Source organism: Oreochromis niloticus, linkage group LG23 (genome assembly GCF_001858045.2).
Source record: "Oreochromis niloticus isolate F11D_XX linkage group LG23, O_niloticus_UMD_NMBU, whole genome shotgun sequence".
NCBI classification, from domain to species: domain Eukaryota; kingdom Metazoa; phylum Chordata; class Actinopteri; order Cichliformes; family Cichlidae; genus Oreochromis; species Oreochromis niloticus.
In genome coordinates this window covers 17,358,679-17,384,641 of record NC_031986.2, presented here as the reverse complement: position 1 = coordinate 17,384,641, position 25,963 = coordinate 17,358,679, and the positions used below count along the sequence as shown (strand labels likewise).

Sequence of the window (25,963 nt, the reverse complement as noted above, 5' to 3'; positions counted from 1 at the left end):
ATGTTGACAAGACAGCATCACAGTTGCTGCAGATTTTTTGGGTGTTCATCCATGATGAGAATCTCCTGTTCCATGAAAACCAACGTGTGTCGAGAAAATATCCCCACACCATTTCACCACCAACACCAGCCTGAACTGTTGAAACAAGGCAGGATGGATCCACGATTTCATCTTGAAAACTGCAGCAGACCAGGCAAAAATTTTTTTCTGAAATGTAGTCTGTGGTGTTTCATTTTATAGCCCATCTGCTTAAAGGTTGGATGTGTTCTGCATTCAGAGATGCTCTTCTGCATCCTTGGTTGTAACAAGTGGGTGTTTTGAGTTACTGTTAAATTCTTATCAGATGTTTGGCCCTTCTCTCCTGCCATCAAAAAGCCAATTTCAAGCAGAGAACTGACACTCGGTGGATATTTTCTCTTTTTTCTGACTATTTTCTGCAAACTCTAGAGCAGTGGTTCCCAAACTTTTTTTGCTAGGCCCCCCTTTGTTTTACAAAAAAATCTTCGCCCCCCCCCCAAACACAATCACAAGGACTGACACATCCTCCAACCACTCACACCTAGGGATGGGTATCGTTTAGGTTTTATCCGATATCGGTGCCAAACCGGTACTTTTGAAACGGTGCCGGTGCTTAAACGGTGCTCGAACCGGTGCTTAAAGAATGGAGAACACAAACTTTGTCCTAAAACCTCTCATGTTTAGCTGTTTTTTTTGTAAAAAGATAACAATGTTAGCCTTTTCTGCAGCTATAGGGCATATATGGTATCACTCTATCAAACAAGAAGACAGCCGCATGTAACTACGACGGTGTTGGCTAGTTCACCTTACGTGCGTTAATTTAATAACGTGGTTAGCCTACCCAACGTAAATTACACACGAACAACATTAAGCTACTGACCCAGAGAAGAACGGCTGCTGCTGCCATCATCATCCGTCATCATTTCTGCTACGCTGACAGGGCTAGGGGCCAGGACTCTCCTCTTCGGGTTTTTGGGGGATGTTGCTAACTCCGGGTCCGATAACAGGCACCACACCCGCAGTAGATGTGCTTGGTGTGAGGTCTTGCAGCAAGCTATCAAATACAGTGCATTTCTTAAAAAAACGCTATGCGTCACCAGGTGTTTCATCAGATGCGAGATGTTACCTCCTTTGCACAGTATCAGCTTAAAGCACTTGTTGCAGGCTGCTGAGTTTGCATCTTTTGCTGTGAAGTACAGCCAGACTTTTGACCGCTTCGCCTTGGGCATTTTTAATCTGTAGCTCTGCTCTAAAAGAACGTATGTACCTGGGCCCGCCTACTATCCTTGGGAAGGTAAAATGATTGGCTAGAATCCAAAGTGTATGACATCTCAGGAAAAAAAAAGAAAAAGAAAAAAAGAAATAAAGCACTGAAATGTGCGCTGCTTTTCGGTCTGGTTACTACCATTTATGTCACAACCGGTGATACCGGTACCCATCCCTACTCACAGCCATATTTGTTTTCAAATTCCATTGCAGTTTATTCCACACCTCAAACCTTTTGTAAACAATTAAATAAATGAAAATAAACTGCAATAAATTACAGGTTGCAATAAAATAAACCACTAAACAAACCATCTTTATTTTTACTTATAGTTGGTTTTTTTGTGTGTTTTTTACTGTGTAAGAATATTCAAGATTGCTATCAATACATTTTTTAAAAAATGTCTCTCTGTGTAAAATGGGTTTAAAAACATAAACAGCTGTGGGATACTGTTTGTCCGTGATTTGAACCGGGGGAACAAATGGTGGCAGGATCAGCCTGATATTATTTGTATCCCACTGTAACTTTACTGCATAAAGAGCTAACATCACCAATATTTCATTATAAGAAGTGTTTGTGAACTACAAATCAGGAATGTGGAATACTGTTTGTCCATGATGTGGACAGCCCAGCGCGTGCTCCCGACGCAGGGGAAACACATTCTGTCAGGGAGACCTACCTTGGCACCGCCGTTGTGCAGGTGAAGCCAAAGGCAAGATATGCTTCATCATATTTTCTAATCTTTGGCTTGGAAGGAAGTTGGTTTGGAACCACATTTGGCGATGCTTCATCTTCTGCTTTGCGTTTGTGTGGAAGCCCCGTCACAAACCTGTCCATTATGCTAACAGTGTCCAAGCATTCTTCTTTTCTTTTTAAATTCATACCGCACCCCCCCGCAATGGCTCTGCGCCCCCACTTTGGGAACCACTGCTCTAGAGGGAGGGAAAATCCCAGCAGATCCAGAAGTTTGAATTCTCAAACCAGCCCCTCCAACAACACCACCAACCATACCAAGTTCACTTAAATCACCTTTCTTCCCCATTCTGAACTTCAGAAGGTTGTCTTGACCACACCCACCTAGCTAAATGTCACAGCAGTGTCACACCAATGTGACTGGTTGATAATGAGTAGCTGAAAAGGTATATATAACACTACAAAGCATTACATAATTTTTACAGTCGAAATTAAAAAAGGAAAAAAATCATCAAGGCTCGGCTTATCTCAGTGATCACAAAATACACAGAGGATGCCACACCCGAGTTTCAGTTACCAATTAACGTTGGTATATTTAAACTAAAGGTGGGGAGGCGTGGCAACAAAGAAACAAAAAGGTGTAAGGTAAAATGCCACACAATGGGCCGCAGGACCCACAACTTCCTTCCTGAGAATAATGAGCTCAGAAAACAAAATAACCAATAAAGCTGTCAACCTGGAAGGAAAGGAAAAAAAATCTTTACAAGGAAGCAGGGAAACGAGAGTGCGGCAGAAATGAAGAAAAGGGTGGGTAGCAGTTACAGTCACTGTTATTAAGTTAGAGAAATACAAAAAACAATGTTAGCAAATGACTCAGATAACCACACAAGCAAGTGGATCGATCTATGTGTTTCAATCTTCAGATGAATCCCATGATTGTGCCGAAAAGTTTGACCATATGGAATATAAAAGAAGATTAAAGCACAGCAGATGAATTATTTAATTAGAGTTAATGATTTATTAACTTTACTATATAAGTTAGTAATAGATTAACTTCCTTAAATCCACACATTGATTCATGGAATGGGAACAAAGTGAACAGAAAGTTAAACACAGTGCGATGACAGATGCTGGTGACATTTTGTTCTTTTGTAATCTCACCATCATGTCCCTAATCCCAGATACACTCAAACTGCTTTAAAGTTGCTTTGAAAACTCATTGTACTGACTCTATTGCCTAGCTTCATATTTACACCTGTCATCATGCCGTGTAATTACTCACATGGCGAGTACATACCTGTTCTCCAACAGGAGTGTCTCGTCCTTTGGGAGTGTGGTACAGTGTCACGCTCCTCTCCGAATGCTAATTTGTGCACGAATATGTGCATGATTGATGGAATAATAAGTAGAATAGCCAGAAGTGTGTGTCTGTGTGTCTGGTTAGTGGGCTGTCCTTCCTCAGCCCTCCCCACCACAGTAAATCCAGCTCTCTGGCTCTGACATCATTAAGAGGCTAACACCAGTCCCCGGGGCCCCAGAGAGAAATCCACGTTCCTCTGTGTGTGCATGCATTATGTGTATTCTGCTTTTTTGTTCTCTGTCCTAATTCTAATTCACGGCCATGCTCTTTCTTACGTGTGGCCTGTGAAATGATCCAGCAGAGCAGTAAGTGAAGTGGAAATCTGAAATTCAGTTGCAGCAGAAACTCAGAGGAAATCTGAAATAATTTTACTTTGCATCCAAGTCCATATTGTTCCCTTGAGGCTCACGTTGTCAATCCATTTTAATTCCTGTGTATATGCGTGTGTCCAAGAAATCCATCTGCTCTCCCCTTGTTAATATCAGCCTCCGAGGGACCCTTGAGCACAAATCCTCCCCTTCTTGCGCTCATTTACCAGACATAAATGAAGGGAGAAACATCAGCTTCAGTATGCGAGTCCATCTCATGTCTTACAGTCTGTATATTTTTTAGTTATTACATTTGTAAAAAAAATAATAATAATAATCACAAAAAAAACACTGAAAACAAGTTGATTTCTAAAACACCTCTGATGTAAAGTGATTGTCCAGTTATACCTTAGCAAGCCTAACTAGGTACTGCAAACCCGTAACTCTTCAGATTTTCCACATGTGCAGTTTTTGTGAATGGGGGACAAGTTTGATCCTCAACATTTCATGCGGTGTAAGGATTCTTGGTTTGGGTTTTCTTTCCAGAACTAAATGTATGTGCAAAAAGTATATGTACATCCCTGTAATGTGAGCAAGTATGAGCACCTCTATAAAAGCATTAGTTTAACACAGTTCCAAGGAGAAAAAACATCATCTGTGATCTTAGAAAAGCAATTGCTTCTGCCTATCTAGGAAGGGTTTGGCTATAAGGCCAAATTTGAAAACTATCAATCTACAGTGAGAAAGACTGTTTACAAGTGGAAAACCTGGTGGCCAGACTGTGCAATTCTTAGAGAAACTGCAAAAGATGCAAGAGCTACATCTGAGACACTACAGGCCTCAGTTAGCATGTTAAAGCGCTTAACAGTATAATTAGAAAAAGACTGAATAAATATGGGTTGTTTGGAAGAATTGGAGAAAGCCTCCTCACTCTAAAAAAGAAATGGCAGCAAAACTTAGATTTGCAAAGCTGCATCTGAGCAAACCACAAGACTTTGGAAACAATGTCCTTTGAACAGATGAGACTAAAGTGGAGATGTTTGGCCATAATGCACAGCACCATGTATGGAGAAACCCAAATATAGCGTACCAACACAGTGGAGGAGGAATGATGATTGGGCCTTGTTTTACAGCCACAGGACCTTAGCACCCTGAGTCACCATGAGCTCCTCTGTATACCAAAGTATTCTAGAGTCAAATGTGAGTCTAACAGCTAAGGCACAGCAGCAAATCTATAACAGAATAACTGAAAAAGAAAAGAATCGAGGTGTTGTAATGAACCAATCGAAGTCCAGACCTCAGCCTGAGTGAAATGCTGTGGTGTGCAACCTTAAGAGAGCTGTGCATAAACAAATGACTGCAAACCTCAATGAATTCCTCTGCAATGATATGAGCGACTGATAAAGACATACAGAAAACAGTGAATTCACATTACTGTTGCTAAAAGTGGCTCTACAGGCTCTACAAGCTACTAAATCATGGGATGGACTAAACAGTGAACATGAGGGTCCCATGGAAACCTTCTTTTTCCCATGACTGTAGCTACAGAGGCAGTATGCCTTAGATATTATCTTTTACATCTGAAGTTATCAGTGAGTAAAATCCTGAACTGTGAACACTTCTGGGGCAAACCGACCTCAGAGGTAATTGTCATCTTACTTGCTAAAATTGCTGTACTGTCAGGTCAGGATATTCCTCAAGTTTACTGTGCTGAAGCTGACCTATAAGAACAGAAACGTCTGGTCAGCGAATGCCAGCTCAAACTTGGATTTAACCACTCTGTGTTCAGATACCTGGAGTTAGCACACTGTTTCAGTCTCTTATTTAAAGCTTTTTGATGCAGCTCACCACGCCAACACTGCACACCTCCTGCTGTTTTCACAAAGTCAGAATTTTTATTTTGTTTCCCTTTATCTCACTCGCACAACCATGCTAGAGTTACGGACAGTACACCTCAACTATTATGCATGAGACCTTGTTGCTAGGCAACACTGGCCTATGTCAGAATGTCTTTACATGCAAGATCAGACTGTGCATCTTTCTTTTTTTTTAAGTAGGATATTTGCAAAAGTTTTGCAGACCGGTTTGACTGGTGGTTTATCAGAAGAGACATGTGAAGGGGAGATGAGGATACCTGTGTGTGTGTGTGTGTGTGTGTGTGTGTGTGTGGCTATTAATCTTGCTTGCTGGGCATGCACTCTGTTTTAGTATTTTTTCTTTTGCTGTCAAAATTAACCCCACAAACTTTAACTTTAACATTTCGCTTATATTAATTCCCCCGATTTACTTTAGATTTGTTTTAAGTATTTCTCACATTCACATCTCACTTACTGTTTTTCTTTGCTTTTTCTTTGTTTTGGTTTTTTTTACAGATTTTTTAAAGCTTCCAGTGTGGATATTGTGGAATTTTAACCATTTAAATACTGATCACTGTTGTAAGGTAATTTAAAGATTATACTTTTTTTATAAAGAGGAAAAACAGAGAGAGATGTGTGTGTGTGTGTGTGTGTGTGTGTGTGTGTGTGTGTGTGTGTGTGTGTGACTCATTGTACATTACATAATTTTGAAGCTGAAGGAAGTGACAGGTGGGGCGGGACAATGTGGTGTTTATATTTTGAACAGTCAAAACTGTCCATCTAATCCTCATGTTAAGCTTCAGAGCTGAACTCGAAGCACCACATGTCCTCACATTTGGATGTTACACCCTAGAATAAAGCAACACTATGTGACACGATCAAGGCTTTAAACCTGCAGCATCGAAAGTATTAAATCTAAATATACTGTTAAACACGTTTTAACGTTACTAAAAAGAAACATTTCTTTTATAAAATGTTTTTTATATGTGTATATATATATATATATATATATATATTTTTTTTTTTTTTTTTTTTTTTTCATAGTGTATATTTTTAAAGCTTGAAACAAATACAGTTCACAATGGATTTTTTAAAATGTTGACACTAATAATAATGCAGGGATGTCCTGAGCGATGCATAGCTGACTTTGATATTAAGTTGGTCAGACCGGTGAAAAAGCATGATAAATGTGTAAAATCGGGCGATCGTCTTGGCAGTTTGTCTTGTAATCGGGAGGTTGCCGGTTGTCAGGTTTATATTGTGGATTGTCATTTATGCTTAGAAATATATAACCATATATTCTTAGAGGTGTTTAATCAATTGCATATTGATAGGATCTGTGATCCTTAGCAGTCTGCAAAGACTCTGTGTGCATCCCAGAGCACTCTGGCATACACACACATCCTGGGGTCATGAGAGAGGTCGTACCTTCTCTTACTGTTTTATGGTATGATAAACACATCTATGTCTGTTTTAGTATAAGTGCCTTTTGTTTAGATGAACTGCTGGACTTCCAGGCCAGCAGGTTTAGGGAAGTCGTTCATGGGGTCACATCTTGACCCCCCCCCCCCCCCACACACACACACACACACACACACACACACACATACTTATACGTACACACAGACAAAGTACTCTTTGTTTACATGTATACCTATGTAAGATGTCATATGTTAATGAACCTATGCATATTAATGTAACCACAATAAAAGGAGCGCTACAGGGAACCTGGCTGAGAGTCCGACGGAGGTCAAGTGGGCGGAACGAAACTCGGCTCCAGTCGGGTCTCCCTCGTGCACGAGTAACACAAAGAACTTTGGTGACTTGCGTCTTGCTTTTGCTGTTGTAGTAGAATTGTCTCGTTCCAGCGAGGGGTTGTGCTAGACAGACTCATCACCGGTTCGAGCCCCGGCTCTGACAGTCTCGGTCGTTGTATCCTTGGGCAAGACACTTCACCCGTTGCCTACTGGTGGTGGTCAGAGGGCCCGGTCGCGCCAGTGTCCGGCAGCCTCGCCTCTGTCAGTGCGCCCCAGGGTGGCTGTGGCTACAACGTAGCTTGCCATCACCAGTGTGTGAATGTAGTGCAAAGCGCTTTGGGGTCCATAGGGACTAAGTAAAGCGCTATACAAATACATGCCATTTAACATTTTAAAATTAGGTTCTGGTAGTCCATTACCCATACTGTCATGTAATTTTAAACTATAAAGTTTTCATTAATTCACAGAAAATGTCCTTTTTTTCCCCATGTGGACACACTGTAAGAAAAAGAAAATCTGACTTTTCATAGTACATAGTTAAAAAACAGGAAATCTTCTGTAATTTAATTGTTTATCTATTGGTTAATTACTTTCGTGTAATATGAATGGAACTAGGGGGAGGGGGTAAATTTGGAAAATATATAAAACTTATAAAAATACAGTTAAAAGAAAAAATCTATGCACTCCACATTTTCTAAAGCTGTCCACTGGGCCAGATGAGAGTCTTGGTCGAGGCGATCCTGGCCATTGGGCCTTATGTTTGACACCCCTGATATAAAAGAACAAATGATCTCAAATAATATAAGCAGACCACAAGGCGACTGCTGTTGTGATTTCGCACTATATTAAAAAAATTGATTGAACTGAATTTGAACATGAAATCTAACAAAGCCATCACATTCAAGTGAATGTGGTTTATAGTGGTTGGGAAATTATCAAATTACCTTTCTGCAAAACACAAAAAAACTGCAAACACAGTGTTACTGAAATATTGTTCAGGTTGACTGGAGTGAGCAGTAATCGAGGAGAAAGCAGGTGCTTGATTCTTGGCTCAGACTCTTGAGAGTCTGAGTTGAACCCTTTGTTTGTCGTAGTATAAATGTTTGGTGAAAATAAAACTTGGTCAAGCTGACTCACACCAAAGGTCACTTTTCACAGGAAAACGTAAATAATTGTAATGTAGACCTATTATGCTCATTTCCAGCTCTATTTTCTTTGGGGGGGGGGGATCCAGTAGAGTACCTTTGCATCAATGACCATTCAAAATTATCTTGACTTATGTTTTACAAGGCCTCACTTGATCCTCTGTGGCGAAACAAGGCATTTAACCTTCTTTTAAAGGCACCTTGCCGTGGAAGCCAACTTTCCTTTGATTGGCTGGGTTTGAACATCAAGTGGGTGGGGCTTCTGTGCTATGTCCCTGAGATGACCGTAGTGAGAACATCCAGACTCTACATACCCTTTAAGTGTTTTAATGCTTCGTTTAAGCTGATGATGATTTTGCTATTGAGTAGTTATCATTCCTACAGGTCTTAGGATTAACACGCATGTTAAATGAGTGTGAAAACTGGCCTCTTGCACTCCATACATAAGTCTGGTATGTCCACAGTTTACCTTTAAGGTGATAATAATCATTTCATTTTATGTTCTGCAAAGGTAATCAATGTCTGTAACTGAAAAAAGCTGAATTTTAACCTAAAATTCATCTGCCCTTGACCTGCAGTTTGCTACAGTAACATTTCAATGGATGAAAGTCCTGTGAATAATATAGCAAAGTGCTATCGGCTGTAGTTAGTTCAGTGGGGGATTAGTCCAGTGGGAGGTGGTGTTGCTTTGAATTGGAGTGGGCGTGCTCACTTTCTCTTTCTCAGTGACCATTTAGCTATCGGTAAGCATTTCAAGTCACTTGTATAAATATTCATGTTGTCACGTGTGCGTGACTGGAAGAGCTGGACAGATTTACGCTTGTTTTCATCAAATTTTATCAGTCACAGGCCCTCCGTCCCCCATCCCCCTCGCTCATCACCCTTTCTCTCTATTCTTCTTTCTATTCCCCGTTACTCTGCGGTCCACTGTTAACACAGGTCTCGTTGTGTGTGCGTGTGTGTGTGTGGTGTACCCTGGTAGTTTTCCATGAGGGAAGGTTGCGAGGGCCCCAGGGGAAAGTCTTCACAGAGGGGAGGAGTCAGCATAGGAATTCTGTCTGTATGTGTGTTTGTGAGAGAGAGAGGTAAAATGATTATGATAATGAAGAGGTATGGGGGATGTGGGGGAAGTTACAGGTGTGTGCATGTGTGTGTGAATGAACTCCCACTGAGAAATAACTAGCAGCAGAGTGAAAAAAGAGAAAACTCTAGAGTACAAAGGGCATCTTGAGTGTGTGTCCTTCTCGTGTGCAGTGTCAGGAACTGAGATGGTGTTGTACAAAAGGTGAATAGCAGCTGGGAAGGAGAGACTTTAAGAAAATGGAAGACAGATAAGAGCTTCTTGAAGGAGAGTGAAATCAAGACAGAAAAAGTTGGGGAAATGCAGACAAGGAAATCCTTTGTTGTGAGATGCCTGTGTCCTTTCCAAGGACAAGATGACATTCCAGTACCGTCATGTGACAAGTCTCCTCCTCTCCTGTCTGTTCAGCTCCTCCTTTCCAACGTTATCTTGTCCCTCCCCTGACATTTTCCTCTGCTCTTAGCTTCTCCCAGCAAGTTACCTTTCTTTGTCCACTGTGGTGAAGGAGAGGTTAATGAGAAGGTGAGAGACTTTTAAGTGTATAACGCCGATTCCAGAAAGGTTGTGAGGCTGTGTAAAATACAAATAAAAACTGAATTTATTGATAAAAAAAACATTGTGAACCCACATTTTTATTCACATCAGAACATAGAAAACGTGCCATTTTAAGAAGAAAAAAAAGGTCATTTTTAATTTTATGGGAGCAATGTCAAAAAAGTTAGGACAGGGCCATGCTTGCCACTTTCCCTCATTCTTGCCTGATATATTATTCTAGCTGCTTAACAGTCCTGGATCTACTTTCTTGTATTTTTCATTTCATGAATGAGTTCATCTGGTGATGAACCAACCTACACTTTTACTATCAAGTCATGCTGTTTTAATAGATGCAGTATTCAATTTAGCATTATCTTGCTGAAATATGCAAGGCCTTCCCTGATAAAGACTTTGTCTGGATGGAAACATGCATTGCTCTAAAACCTGGATATACCATTCATCACAGAGGGTGACTTTCCAGATGTGCATTCTGACAGATGTGCAATCTGACAATTCCATAGACATTAATTGCCCTTAGATGCAGTATTCAGTTTAGCATTGTCTTGCTGAAATATGCAAGGCCTTCCCTGAAAAAGACTTTGTGATGAATGGTATATCCAGGTTTTAGAGCAACGCATGTTTCCATCCAGACAGAGGGTGACTTTCCAGATGTGCATTCTGACAGATGTGCAATCTGACAATTCCATAGACATTAATTTCCCTTAGATGCAGTATTCAATTTAGCATTGTCTTGCTGAAATATGCAAGGCCTTCCCTGAAAAAGACTTTGTCTGGATGGAAACATGCGTTGCTCTAAAACCTGGATATACCATTCATCACAGAGGGTGACTTTCCAGATGTGCATTCTGACAGATGTGCAATCTGACAATTCCATAGACATTAATTGCTCTTAGATGCAGTATTCAATTTAGCATTGTCTTGCTGAAATATGCAAGGCCTTCCCTGAAAAAGACTTTGTCTGGATGGAAACATGCATTGCTCTAAAACCTGGATATACCATTCATCGCAGAGGATGACTTTCCAGATGTGCATTCTAACAGATGTGCAATCTGACAATTCCATAGACATTAATTTCCCTTAGATGCAGTATTCAATTTAGCATTGTCTTGCTGAAATATGCAAGGCCTTCCCTGAAAAAGACTTTGTCTGGATGGAAACATGCGTTGCTCTAAAACCTGGATATACCATTCATCGCAGAGGGTGACTTTCCAGATGTGCATTTTGACAGATGTGCAATCTGACAATTCAATAGACATTAATTGCCCTTAGATGCAGTATTCAGTTTAGCATTGTCTTGCTGAAATATGCAAGGCCTTCCCTGAAAAAGACTTTGTCTGGATGGAAACATGCGTTGCTCTAAAACCTGGATATACCATTCATCGCAGAGGATGACTTTCCAGATGTGCAATCTGACAATTCCATAGACATTAATTGCCCTTAGATACAGTATTCAGTTTAGCATTGTCTTGCTGAAACATGCAAGGCCTTCCCTGAAAAAGACTTCGTCTGGATGGAAACATACGTAGCTCTAAAACCTGGATATACCATTCATCGCAGAGGGTGACTTTCCAGATGTGCAATCTGACAATTCCATAGACATTAATTGCCCTTTTCCACTAGTACCTACTTGGGTGGCTCGGCACGGCTCAACTTGGTTTTTAGGGTATTCTGTTAGGTGGAAAACCCTAAAACCCCGGCCGGGGTTCCAAGAAATCTGAGGCAAGCCAAAAATGTGACGTCAACATACTCCATGATATTGATTCGCTAGTCAGTGATGTCACTCGGTGAGTCATCCTCTCTGAAAATCAAAACTGGCAGTTTTGAAACCCAGCAACCAGGGAAATGGCTACACAAAAGACAACGCTGTGTTCCCCGACTCTGATAAAAACCCAAAGACCAAGCAGCAGGTATACCATCGCCTTGACGTCCTCCATCACCAATTCAGACTTTTGATAACTGATGACAGATTTTCTCGTTTTAATTTTCTGACCACAGAGGCTTTTCTACTTTGCCTCTGTACATTTTAAACCAACCTTTGCCACGGAGAAGATGGTGACGTTTCTGGTTATGATTCTCCACCCATTTTTCTTCATTCCTTACTTCTAAGAAACTCTGCCAATCATGTTATTGGCCTGTTGCTAATTAACCGAATTAGATAAAAGTGTTCCTCCAGCTGTTTCTGTTTACTCCCCCCTACTTTTCTAACCTTCTGTGTCCTTCCACCAACATTTTGAGATGTGTTGCTGCCATCACATTCAAAATGAACCAATACTTTTCATCCAATAAGAAAATGTCTCAGTTCAAACATTCAATATGTTTCTCTTTCATTTGAATGTCTTTTCTGTTGCAGGTTTCTAAACAGGCTCAGTAAACTTTTTTTGCCTTAACTTTGATTAAAGACCAATAAATAAATAAATTCACTCTAGATTTCCAGGAATATATGGTTAAATCCATTGTTTGGAAAACTGAGCATTTCACTTCAGGGGTAATCAGCCCTAATCCACCACCTAGATTAGTGGGGATTTACTCATTATTAACTCATGCACTACAGGTCTGCCAGTTTCATGCCCACTGCTTATTAAATTGTAGAAAAGAATATTTCCATCAACCTCAAGAATAACAGGAAAAATACAGCTGTGTGTGGATGCAGTGATTGTAACAAATTTCAAGGAAATAGAAGAAACTGAATTACATATTTCAGATTAGGGTACACACTGAACACCTGTGGCTAATTTAGAATCACCAGTTAACCTCACATGTATGTCTTTGTGATGAAAACCAGAATACCTGGGGAGAACGTGCCTCACACAGAAAACCATAAACTGACCTGAAGGTTCAACCTCAGAACCTTCTTGCTGTGAGATAACAGTGTTTAGCCCCATACCACCATGCTAACCAGGAAGCTAACTTTTTTTTTTCATGTCAGACATAAAGGTGACCACTGACCGAGTCATTCAGGGAAGTGAAGGCAGTTTTACTGTGGAAGGCAGTTACGAGAATCTCCTTTTATTTTTTTTTAAAAGCTTTCTCAACAAACAACGCCACACAGCTGAAACAAACGCTGCATGACTTTTGAAATGAAGCTGATAGCAATGACTCATTGCTATGTTACACATTCCAATGTGTTTTTTCACAGTTTGTATTTTTTGTGATCATCCCAGTTCAGGACCTTGACGTATCTTTTACCTAATATGTATTTAGTCTCGAATATGTTGCAACTGAGATGCCTTTGAACACATACAACAGTGTGTAGCCATTTTCTGCTTCGGGCAAAACCTTTGTCATAACAAAACTTGCACAAACAAAATCTTGGTTTGAAGACAACAATTATGTTCCCTTTTATTTTGGTAGCTGCAGCCATAATTAGTGAGTAGGTGCATGTTTACAACTATGGAAAGGCATAATGACAACTTAGAGCTGTATCTGAAATCATCAGAGGTAGCTGGCTGAAGGCCTGCGCCCTGGATGTTGATTTTTTGATAACAGTCTCTTGAGACAAACACAAGATTTGCTCAGACAGTTAAGCAACAGCATTTGATGGCCTTTCTTAAACACATTCACTGAAACCAATCTCCTGATCTTTTGACCTTAGTTTGACTCCCAAACAGACTGCATAGTGACTCTATGATTGAATTGTGTAAGACTGAAACATCACAGCTGAGAAAAACTGACCATGGTGTCAGGATTTAGGGCAGCAGCGGCATAAACTTCACTTTGGGTGGTTGTCTAGTAAAGCAGAGCACGATTTATGTCTTTAAAACTAAATTTTTTAAACAAATGCCTGGTTCTGCTGAAGGGTTCCTCCTCTTAAAAAGGAATTTTTCCGTCCCACTGTCACCAAATCCCTAGCTCATGAGGGGTCATATGATTGTAGGGGTTTTCTCTGTTGTATTATTGTAGGGTCTAACTTACAATATAAAGCACCTTGAGGCAACTGTTGTTGTGATTTGGAGCTGTATAAATAAAACTGAATTGAAAAAAATGTAATTGAACAATTTGCAATGTTGCTATTCTGTAATAACACATATATTAAATACTCAGTCTTGACTTTATATTCCTAACGTACTATTTTGCGACCTACAATGTGTTTAAAACAAACCTTTAAAAGCAGTTTTTGACAGAGGTGCCACAGAGATATTGTGGGAGACCTTAAAACACACAAACAAAAGTAATGGAAAATAAAGACTTTAACGTGCTAGTTCCTCTGCAGCAGAAGGTGAAACGCTGGAATAGCGGTGCTTTGAGCTAAATATTTACGTCAGCATGCCTACATGTCTATGTGCTCACAATAACAATCCTCACTTGCTGACATTTACTTGTTTGTGGTGTTCAAAAGGCTTAAAATTTGCTAAACACAAAGAACAAAAGAGATTGGCTCGTATTTGTTTTCACACATATTGGCAGGTTTACCTGATGATGGTGCTTGATGTGACGTAGAGAGCCACATTTCATGAGGACTACAAAAAAGCCTCTAATAAAAGTAGCTGTTTGAAGTGCCTTAAGGTGATTGCTGTTGTGGTGTACAAATAAAACTGATTAGAATTAAAATATTCCAGTCATGACCAAAATAGAAGGTTGAGTCCAGGAGCCACTGGACTGATGTTGCCACCACAGACTGAAAGCCCTAAGGACTGCCATGATGCAACAGTTACTAAAAATATTCAAGTATAATACTTGCAGGATGCATCAGTGTCACAACCCCAGGTGTCATTTTTTGTCTGTAGGTGGCACGTGTTGAGCTAGAGCTGCAAGTGCAGGCACGTGGGCAAAGCTTGCCAATGCTTTCAGTCAGATAGGTGTCCCCAGATTATGTTAAAGGATCTATTTTAACCGACGTTACCATGTTGACCCAAACCTAACCAACCTGTCATCAAAAAAGGCCTGAATTTAGAAGTTTTTCAGTCTTTAGGGAATCATCCAGAAAACCCATAAGACGTGTGGTGAGAAGAAAATCACTAGCACATTACTTGCATGTGGTGATCATTTTGGTATGTGTCTGTTAGCAAACTAGCTTGCATCCACACTGGGGTTTGCACATTGCAGTATGTGTGCATGAATGTGTGAGAAAGAGTGAGCTCAGACAGTAGCTCTTTGTTGCTGTTGCCAGGATTTTGGATCAGCCAGGCTGAAAGTGCCTACAGTGACTCTTTCTTCCTTTATTCTCTCACTAGTTCCCTGTGCCACTATACTACAGCGCACAATGCTGGGAAATGTAAAACTATAACGTCACATGTACGTCTTACATAGCTTTTAATTTCTATTTTATTTGTACAGTGATTACATTTTAAAAGATTCAGATCATTTGTACTTTATATATTTTACATCCTGTCATTGGTTGTGATCAACCCCAAATTAAATATCGAGTTTAATTTTTGGTGTGAGTTCTTACAAAATGGAAAATTGGTGCAGAAATGTATTAAAACATGTGACAGCACACGTGAAAATACAGTACTTAATAGTTTATACAATTCTACAAGCTTGAAAGTCAATATTTGGGTGACCATCTTTATTCTTCAGCACAGTCTGAACTCTCTTAGGCAGCTTTCTTCTCATTTCTTTGAGTAGTAGTCTTCAAGTATAGTTCTCCAGGCTTCTTGAAGGACATTCAAAGCTCTTCTTTGGATGTTTCTGCCTTTTGTTCTGTTCTCTGTCAACATGATCCAACACTGCTTCAATAATGTTGAAGTCCAAGTTCTAGGGAGGCCAATCCATGACTGATAGTGCTGGATTGGCCTCAGATCAGGGATGGGATGTGTTTCAGCATCAAGCTCATTATAAGCACATAAAGGAATGTGTCAAAGAAACCCTTAATCTTCATCTGATGTGCTAAAAGATTTGTATTTGTGATTCTGATGAATATGAAGTTGTGAAGAATATTAACACAAGCTTTAGGAAAACTGCACATGAAGGAAAAAAATCTGTCAAAATCATTAAGACAAGTATTGATTCCCTAATTACTTCTGTACTGTTCATGGTTCAGTTTCAACTGCCTGTGTGCAGCTTTGACAGTGACCTTAGCCATACAATAAAACTGACAATAGCAATAATCTGAATTAGAAAAATACATCCCTTGCCCTGTCTGTCTCTTTCTCCCTCCATCTTCCTTTTTTCATTCCTCTAATTGCAGTGGGTAATCCTCAACCAGATTAAAGGGATGTGCGGGGTCTATGTGCGTGCGCCTGTGTGGTCTGAATGAACGACACATAGATCTCTGAGAGATTACATGATCCCTGTCATCATCTCACTGGGTGAAACTGACGAGAATCCAAATCCAATTTACTCTCCATTGACGTCCACTTGTACCAGGAATGCGATCTGGCAGCTTGTAAAGCAGCTAAACCGAACCACTTAGCATTTCCTTCATGTCAGAGAGGATGCCATGTGTGTTGCTGTAGCCTAGTTTGATTACACGTTGATCTGTCAGCTGGCCTATTTCTTGCTGACACTGCAGCTGATTTGAATGTTTACTAATTACACAAGCATTTTGTTGTGGTGCAAAAAGATTTCAGAAATTCTTTCAACTCTTCAATTCTTTCTTGGCCTGCAAGGAACCAAGCTTCTGGTAAATGGTTGGGTGTAGAAACTGCTATGGACTGCGTCTGTTTTATGCCTTATCTTCTCCTTTCATACACAATTTGACCTGGTTTTTGAATTTCCTGATTCAGGTGACTGACTTAACCATTGAAGAATATCCCATTTCACTGCGAAACTCTGGGTTGCTTCTACAGGTTGCTTTGGGTCATTTCCTATTTGCACTGTGAAGTCCTGTCCAATCAGTTTTCCACCAGTTTGGCTGAATCTGAGCAGACATTATTCCCTTTTACACTTCACCTCATCCTGCTGCTTCTATCAGCAGTCACATCAGCAATACATGCCATAACATTACTTCCACCATGTTTGACAGATGATGTGCTATGCTTCGGATCTTGTCTTGTTTCTCTGCTTCTCCATATTTTTCTCTTTCCATCATTTTTTGATGGTTTTATCTGTCCAAGAATCTTTTTTTTCCCCAAAACACTCTTCAGGCTCTTTTAAAGGGTTAGGTTTTTCTGCAAAAGCCATTTCTAGGCTCATTGCTCTTGAGTTTTACACCTTGTTTTAAACCCTCTATCTCCATTCATGAAAATGTTTCACTTTTACAGTGATACATCTACATATGTGAGAGTCTGCTTGACAATTAAGTAAGTCTAAGAGAATGATAGCATCCTCAATCAGTTTATTACCATAAAATCCTCTCACTCATAGAACCAACTTGCTCCGACTCTTTCCGTCTTGTTTTTGTCCTACTGGCTTCTTTGCCAGTCATGTTGATGTTATGTCAGTCTTTGATACTGGTGCCAGATGTGGTCTGACAAACTTCAACACCATCTTGGACTATATCTGGCAGCAATAACCCTTTTTGTGGTGTTCTTCTGGAGGCACTGGTTCTGTTGAGGCACTCCAACAAGAACCTGTAGGAGGTAGAGAACTGATCCATGGGCCAATGTACTAAATTAACTGAAGCTGTCAGGTAGACCAAAGACTACCAGCTGCAGTCAGAGATGAAAGACTTACAAGAAAAACTCTGTTATTTATTTACTACTTACCAAGTAAAATATTCACAGAGGAGCACCTTATAAATAGTACTGTTTAGCATGTGAATGGGACCTGTGATGCATGGACAAAAATATTTAAAAAGTAATCTATTACAAAAGTAATGTACTATATATTCTTTATGAACTCTGCATGCCATGCTTAAGAAGAAGGCATCTTTCTTGCTTAGGGTTTGTATTACAGCATCTATTTGTAAATTAAAGATGTTTTGCCAACTAAACTGATGGGATTAAAAATGATTAAGGAAACTACTTTGACTGGGTTTTTTTTAATGTACTGATAAAGACTACAAAATATATTAAAGTGATATGGACCAAGTACAGTCCGGTTTTGAGTAGTTATTAGTTTGCTATAATGGCAGGCTTCTAATTTTAAACAAAATCATATTTAGTACAACCAATTTAGGGCAAAGGGGTTTTTTTTTTTATAACAATAATCCTCTGTTTGATGACAGAAAACAACTATGCAGCATTTAGCAGCATCATATCCATATAATTTTTTCTGACTTCATTCAGTTTTTTCTATATTTGTATGAGAGGAGAAGAAGTGGAAAACAAGCGAGACAAAACGTTGGTTTTTTTGTTTTTGTCCCTTTCGTTCATGGCAGCCTCAACAACAGTCTGTTTTCTCTTTTTTTGACCTTGGCACAGATATCCCAGCGTGTCCACAGAGTCTCTGACTTCTTCATCTGGAGTTATTCTCTGACAAGAAACATTTATGTCTGAGGCTATATAGCATGTTTTTGTGCAGTACTTAAATGTTTATTTTTTCTGTGAAAACGGGCCATTCTGTGTCTGTTTTATCAAAACCAAGCCAAAATTACTGCTAACACTGAAACCTACAAATGCACATGCTGAGCTAAATTCTAAACACAAAGAATAAATTACAGTCCTCCTTTTTTCAAGCTTTAGACAAACACCTAAGTTGGAAATTTTGAGTATGTGTGTGAAGTCTCTTTTTGGGAGTTATTAAGTCCTACTGGGAGTATGTCAGGCTTTCTGAACATGATGTTCTGTAGATTGTTCCTGCCTAAGGTTTCTGTTAAATGCTGGCAAAGTAAAACAAATATTCATTCAACTGACTTTTACTTAATACAGTTACCATTTTTTCTTTTAATTTGACTCAGTGCACCACCCCAGAGGATTTTAGTTCAAGCAGTCAAGATGTTAATAAAGTACAGACTTTCAGCTTTAATTCAAAATATTTATGAATTACAGACACTGTTTCTTTATTAGTCAACTGGCTAATAAGAAGTTTCATGTCCAGGTGAGACTTATTGCCTATTCCAGAACCAATCAGACAGATAAAAGAGTTGGAGTTGACTCCAAGTGTTGAAATTGCATTTGGTAGCTGTTCACTGGAACTCACAATATGAGCCTGAAAGAGATGTAAGCGCAAGTGAAAGAGGTCAAATTAAACCTTCTCCAACATCAAAAGGACATAAAGACCACAGATGAAGTCTAGGAAGTGGATGATCACAGAAGTATTTCCATGGTGAAGAAAAACAACTTCACAACATCTTACAGAGTCAAGAATGCTCTTAAGGAGGTAGGGGTATCACTGTAAGGGTCTGCAGGTTTGTCAAGGTTTACAACAAGGTGCAAAGCACTGATAGATGATATGACATGCGATCTATAGTGTATGCAAATGGATAATGACCCAAATCATACTGCAAAAGCAACCCAAGGTTTTCTCAGGGCAAAGAAAGGGGATATTGTTCAATGGCCAAGTCAGTCACCTGATCTGAACCCAACACAGCGTGCTTTTCAGTTCCTTTGAACAAAACTGAATGCAGCAAGACCGTCAAACAAGCAGCAACTGGTGGGGACTGTACAGCATCTCAAAAGAGGAACCACGACGTGTGTTGACAGCAAAGAAATAAAAACAATTCTTATATTTAAGAAATTAGTTTGTACAATTACTTTAATGGCCCTGAAATACTTTGGTTAAAACCCTTGAATTTAGTCACATGTTGATTGTGTTATTTGCAGTCCACTTTGATGTCATGTACAGAGACAAAATCATAAAAACTGTGTTATTGTCCACAACCTAATGTAAACCTAACAACATTTTTCACCTGGTTGTCCGAACTCTATGTTCCCACCCTACCTTCTGGGAACCATAGGTATAATCTACTGCAGCCTGTAATCCAGCTGGGCTGTTTAGTAACTTTACTTGTCTTTGAAGTGCATGTTAATGGCTAATTAGAATTTTATAATATTGTTATAAAAGTAAGACCAGCTCTTATCTCTGGGGCGTCAGTTATTATTGTTTGGTCAAGGCTCCTTTAGGTGTAACGTGTGCTTTGGTGGCGGTGCCCTGAAGTACTGGGTTATGGCATGAGTGAGACTGGGCTGTCACTTCCAGCTCATTATTTTTTCATTGAGAAATATTTGGGCTTTTCTCACATTCAGTGTGAAGTTCTTATTTTTCACTGGTATTGGTAGCAGTTTGATTGGGTCTTGGTGTTGTATATTGTGGTTGCTCTCTTTAGGCCTGAATGTTTTTATGATAATATTTGTGTCCCTTCTGCAGCACGTCTTTTTGTCCTGTCTCCCTCAACAGGCCACGGCAGATGGCTGCCCATCCCTGACCCTGGTTCTGCCAGAAGTTTCTTCCTGTTAAAAGGGAGTTTTTCCTTCCCACTTTTGCCAAGTGTTTGCTCATTGGGGCTGTCTGATTGTTCATGTTTTCTGTCTATTTTCTTTATTATATCTCCTTTATTATATTACAATCTTCACCTTACAAAATAAAAGTCAGTGCAATAGCATCAGCAAACTCTTAATTATCTTACCTAACTAAAACAATCTGATGCATTTCATTTCATTTTAATTCTTTTTTCACCTAGTCATCCATGTCACACCTGCTGTGTCCTGCCCCACAGCTTGGGAACGACTGTACAAAGACAAAGCATTGCCGATAATACTGATGCTTTCACTTTGTGTCTTGTGTTGGCATTTTCCCTTGGGAACTGGAGGCGTTACCAGTCAATGTTTTTATATTTGGGTCCACAGCAGGGAGATGCTTCTGCACACAGTACATGTTTTAACAGCCTTAAGCTCAGAGAAAATCTGGTGTGTAATCTGCCATATCATTATTAATTTTGCCCTGAAAACGTATCCAGGTTAAAATGCCCAACTGTGCAGAAGAAATAAACATTACTATACATAAATAAATAATATTAATATGCAGCTTTTCTTTGGTCTAAAATAAGCATGTCATCATTAGCTTCTAACAGCGTTGTCGGACCTATGATCCAAAATGGTTTTCCACAAACTTGTGATTGCTCACATTGGTTATGTCCATGTTTCATATACAGTTGGTGGTCTACCCCCATCTTCATCATCATCAGATAATACAGATTTCCACAGAGTTTAATTAGCTCATCAATTTTGCTATGACTTCACATTCTGTATCACATAAATATAATCTGCTGATGAAAAGGATATTTTTATGGTAACTTTACCCATTGCAGGCATCCAGGAACACATTATGTCTCCAAATAGTTATTAATATAAGTCACATTAGTGTAACAGCAAAAAAAAAGAAGCTAATATAAAGGCCTTAACCTTTGGTGCATGGAGAGTTAATCTGACTGCGAGCACTCTTCTCGATGTTGTAAATGAACAAATATACATGATGATATGTTGTGCTGTTACAGCACAAGGATTTACTGTCTCAGTGGGGTGGGAAACATGCTGTTCTTATCATGTGGCTGTAATTTGGATCGACTGTGGTTGCATTTTACACATCTGTGCTTTTTGTTCACATCACTCCTCATGTGAATGTTTTATGTCAAATTGAAAATAAATGGCACAAAGTCAAATTTATTTAATGAATATATTATATATTATTATAATATATATAATATACAGATTCCAAGTATCTGTAGGCTTTGTGCTGTCTTGTACAAGTACTTGGGTGGGGGAAGGGGTTCTCAAGAAACCTTGAAGAAGCCTCCAGTAGGAATAAGATGTAGCAAACAAGTCACACATTTCAGCTGTAATCATATGATAGCTTCTCAAGTAAACAACAGATGTATGTCTATTTGTCAGGCATCTCTGGAGGAGTAGAAATGACATAGCAAGGCAAATGTTCTCACATGTCAACACGGGTTTGGCTGTCACCCTCGCTGCAGGAGTGGCTATGAGGAGGACAAAGCACTAAAATCTAAATCTTAAGAATCACTGGTCTGTACGTGTACCGCACGCCATGATGAGTTATTCTGAAATGACCATTCACTGCTATAGTCCATGTAGGCAGTCAGTATGTTGGCACTACTATAGACGGCTTGTTGGCTGCTTTCTTGCTCCAGTCAGCACTTTATAGAGCACTCACTCACACGTTGCATATCCAGGTTTAGTCTCAGTTTAGGGAACTTTGGGACCCTTTTTGCTATATTATCAAAGGTAGATTTTAGTGTTCGTTCAAGCCCAGTGTTGAATCCCTCTGACATAAGAAACTCAGTAAAGCTCTTCAGCAATGCACAACAGACACTTTTCCATTCTTTAAATGCACAGTCCAGAATGCTTGCTTGATGGCAAGCAGCTTTCGAAGGAAGTATTCCCAAGCCAGCTGAGAGATATAATCTCTCCAGTGAGTCCCGGGTCTGTCCTGGCACTTTCCCCGGGTAGACGCTTCACGCCTCACTAGGAGACTTTCAGGATGGATTGCAGTCAGATGACCAAACCACCTCAGTTGGCTCTTTTGAATGTGGGGAAACAGCAGCTCTGCTCTGAGCTTCTCCCAGATGACCTCCTCACCCTAGTCTAAGCCCAGTCACCCTTTGGGGGAAGCTCATTTCTGCTGATTGTCATGCTTTAAGCCAATAAACCCAGGTGATGGTAGGAATGTAGACTAGCCAGTCTACATTCTTGGCTCTCCTATTCACAAATCCTGAATAGTTACACTAATAGTTACATTGAAATGTTACATTACATTACATTTCAGTTTAAGAACAGTTTAAGAGGTTATATTTATGCATTTGCATGTGCATTTTTGGACATGCTTTTTTGATTTCTAACCATTTGTCTTTATGGTTATGTGTGTCTGCATCGTGAATGCTTTATACCCACTCTCTTTTACATAGTACTGTATATTTTGCAAAGTTGGCTTCCATTATAATCACTTTTCTTAAGCATAAGTACGGCTGCTCACATTCCTGTCTTTTAAAAAAAAAAATCTAGCTCTTCAGTGTCTTTTAGATTGCTTGGACCCTGTGCCCCTGCTGCTGGTGTTTCCTTTAATACTATTCATACTAACTCTCATGTAGTTGGTAGGACAGTAACGGTCTAAAGGCCATGTTTTACGTTTTCAGCTCCCACGTTGTTTGTGTATGACAGAGCATTGTTTAGGGTTATACAAGAGCCTATAATGCCTTAATTACAGAACTAAGACCTACATTATCTCCATAAACTCTCTGAGGGAGCCACTTAGGCTCAATCATGGTTCGCTGTTTTGGTTTTATTGATGCAAGAATTGCATAATTTCTGTGTGGGAGGTGAACATCCCAAAGACTCAAGCATCCACATGTACAAACTCTGTAAATGAAAGTCTAAACACAAATTTCAAATGTGTGTGCTCGTGTGTTTGGATAGAAGGTGTGATCATATGTCGTTAAGACAAAGGTATATCTCTGGGTGTTGACATGACGGGCACATTTTGTTAATTAGCATCCTGATGACTTTCAGATCACTACACCACAAACCAATATCCTTTCCCGGGTTTGGTTGTACTGCGGTGAACTACAGCTATTATGAGTTGATATGCAACAGTGTGGGAAAAAAGAAAAAGTCTCAAATGGTTTTTTGGCTTTAGTTAATGTAAGGGAGCAGCAGGCAGCAAACCAAGGAATTTGTTTTTAGCATTTTATGTTAAACACAGTGGTTTAGCATAGTAAAGGGCATTCCAGAGCGGTAATTACTTAAAGTAATATAACTTGGAAATGAATTGCAAGATCTTTTTTTTCATAAGGGAAGTTCAGAAAGCTTCAGGCTCATTGGATTACTTCCATTGCATTCCAAATTGTATCTTTGCTATGTGCACCAGTTTACCTGGTGCACATAGCAAAGATACTATGTGCACCAGGTAACCTGCACCCTCACAAGATAAAAGTCCATTTTAATTATCTAGTCCCTATTTTCAGCCATTGTTAATGAAGATTTGAGGAAATAAGTCACCTTCATAGCTGGATTCACTCAAGTTTCTCAACCTCGAGCGGGTGGAGATATCATAAACACATAAACGCTTCAGGTAAAATTAATGAGCAAGAAAATGTAAATGGTTTTTTCATAATGGCAGAATGAGGGGTGAAAGTCAAGCGGAAGACAGGAGGCAGTTAGAGCAACGCATAGGGGTTGAGTAACCTTTAGCCCCCACCTGGTCTTGCCCTGCCCAGCTACAGCTCCACCACGTCAGGTATAAAGGTGTGCCAAACTGATGCTACCTATCGTCTCTGCTCCGGAGAGCGTGGAAGATACAGGAGTGAAAGAGGCAGTGCAGGTGTGGAAGAGAGAAGTGGAGGAGGGAAGTTTAACTTGTAAGGCAGTAAGATTGACTGCTGTTGGACTTGAACTACAATCATGGGGTTTGGAGTGAGTACTGAAATTTTGTCAGACATTTTGGCCTTTAAACTTAGCTTAAGATTAGGTTCTGCATTTCTTTTCAAGTTTGAAATCAGTCTAACTTTTGGGATTTTGGTTAAGAAATAGAATTTCTTTTAAGAAAAAACAAAAAATACTTCTTGTCTTTTCCAAATCATGAGGTTATGCTTGGGGCTAGGTTTGGAGTCAACATCAGTGACAACCTAGATCTCACAGGGTTCAATTTGTCGTTGCGTGTTAATGTGAATTCTTCTTTTTCTAACTTAAATGTACTTTTACAGCTTTGGCAGCATTATAAACCCGAGATTATCCGGATCCAGACATCCAGATTAAAGAATTTCGCTCTTCTAACAGCTTTTAACACCGGTGTCAGAGCATGTTTGAACAGGATGGCTGACCTGACTTTCTGCTCTTACTTTTGCACAACAGAAGTGGAAGCTTCGGGGCAATTTCCCTCCACATATGTTCAGTCTTATTAATGCCCCATTTTGTGCCACTTTCTTCTCCCCAGAGAGGAAAGGATAACTACAAACTGGCAGCAACGTCAGAAAATGGAGGAAAGAAAAGCAAGAAGGCTAGAAAGAAGAAGGACATGGATGAGCTGAAGAAAGAAGTGGACCTGGTGAGTACTCAGCTCACGTGTAGCCACTCTGTAATCATCTGTAACTTGACTGGCTTGATATCGTGTAAGAACAATTAGAATTTTAAGCGTGCAAAACTATTGCTAAATAGTTTTATGTGTCACAGAAAGAAAAAGGCATTGAATAGATTTTCATGAACTTTAATGACACTCAGTCATTGCCAGTGGCCACAGCAATGATGCAGTCATGGCTGAGGCAAACCTCTGCTTTGGCCTCATTGCTGGTCACATGAGATGTAGGTGTCTGAGCTATATTTCATGAAGATTGCTGCTTACACTGGTGAACGTACACTCCCATGTTATTAAGATGCTGTCAGCTATAATTACCTTCTAAGTCATGTTTATCTAGATTGGTTTTTAATGCTGAGTGAGTGAGAGGCTCTGTTGTTGTTGTGTTCTGTGGTTTCTTAGATCTAATCAACTCATCCTTCATGCGCAAACAGTATATACATGGACAGCATTATTCTGCTGCTACATTCACATAATAAAACACATATAATAAAATGCATGCCTGCCTGTGGGATTTTGGCTTGTTTTACTCAATGTTTTTCAATCTCTTTGTTTTTCCTCTCCTGCTCTCTCAATAGGATGATCACAGGTTAACCTTGGAAGAACTAATCAGGAAATATGGAACTGACCTAACCAGGGTGAGCACTCCAGACGGGCGCGTGGGTGTCTAGTTTTTTAGAAGTGTGTTTTTTTTTAGAAGATAATCCCACGGGTCAAGGAGGATTTCACAGTCCAACATGAGGTTATAAGCACATGGCTAAGGACAGGCAACAGTTTAGTGTGCTTTGGTAAATGGACTGGTACTTATGTAGCAGTGTTTCTTAACCTTTTGGAACCGCAGCACATATTTCACATTAGACAACTCACACGGCACACCACCCAAAAAAATTGTCACAAAAAGCATATTGATCATTTTTCACCAGACATAGCGGAATCGGTTCGGTTTGTCCCCAGTATACTTTTTTTGCTTTGTTCTGAACACTACTCATGCTAGGACCTTCATCTGGGTCGGAATGTACTCCAGGACCCAGTTCAGATTGACTACTTTTTCTTTTCAAATATTTATCTATTGCTACTACGTG

General features: G+C 39.7%; 2 protein-coding genes across 4 annotated transcripts in view; both read left to right on the top strand.

Annotated features, from left to right (window-relative positions):
• LOC100699477 (sodium/potassium-transporting ATPase subunit alpha-1) overlaps positions 1-25,963 on the top strand; it is a 118,198-nt gene that overhangs the window by 61,413 nt on the left and 30,822 nt on the right. The gene's annotated exons all lie outside the window — the stretch shown is intronic.
• The window catches only part of LOC112841652 (sodium/potassium-transporting ATPase subunit alpha-1), a 71,845-nt gene that overhangs the window by 16,120 nt on the left and 29,762 nt on the right, over positions 1-25,963 (top strand). For 2 of the 3 annotated variants that reach the window (XM_019351430.2, XM_003446550.5), the window contains exons 1-3: positions 24,084-24,223; positions 24,744-24,854; positions 25,460-25,519. In XM_019351430.2, the coding sequence (XP_019206975.1) occupies positions 24,212-24,223; positions 24,744-24,854; positions 25,460-25,519 (183 nt within the window). In that variant the 5' untranslated portion in view covers positions 24,084-24,211. Of the gene's footprint in view, positions 1-24,083; positions 24,224-24,743; positions 24,855-25,459; positions 25,520-25,963 lie in introns of those variants that run through there. The other variant, XM_005452356.4, reaches the window with a different exon arrangement.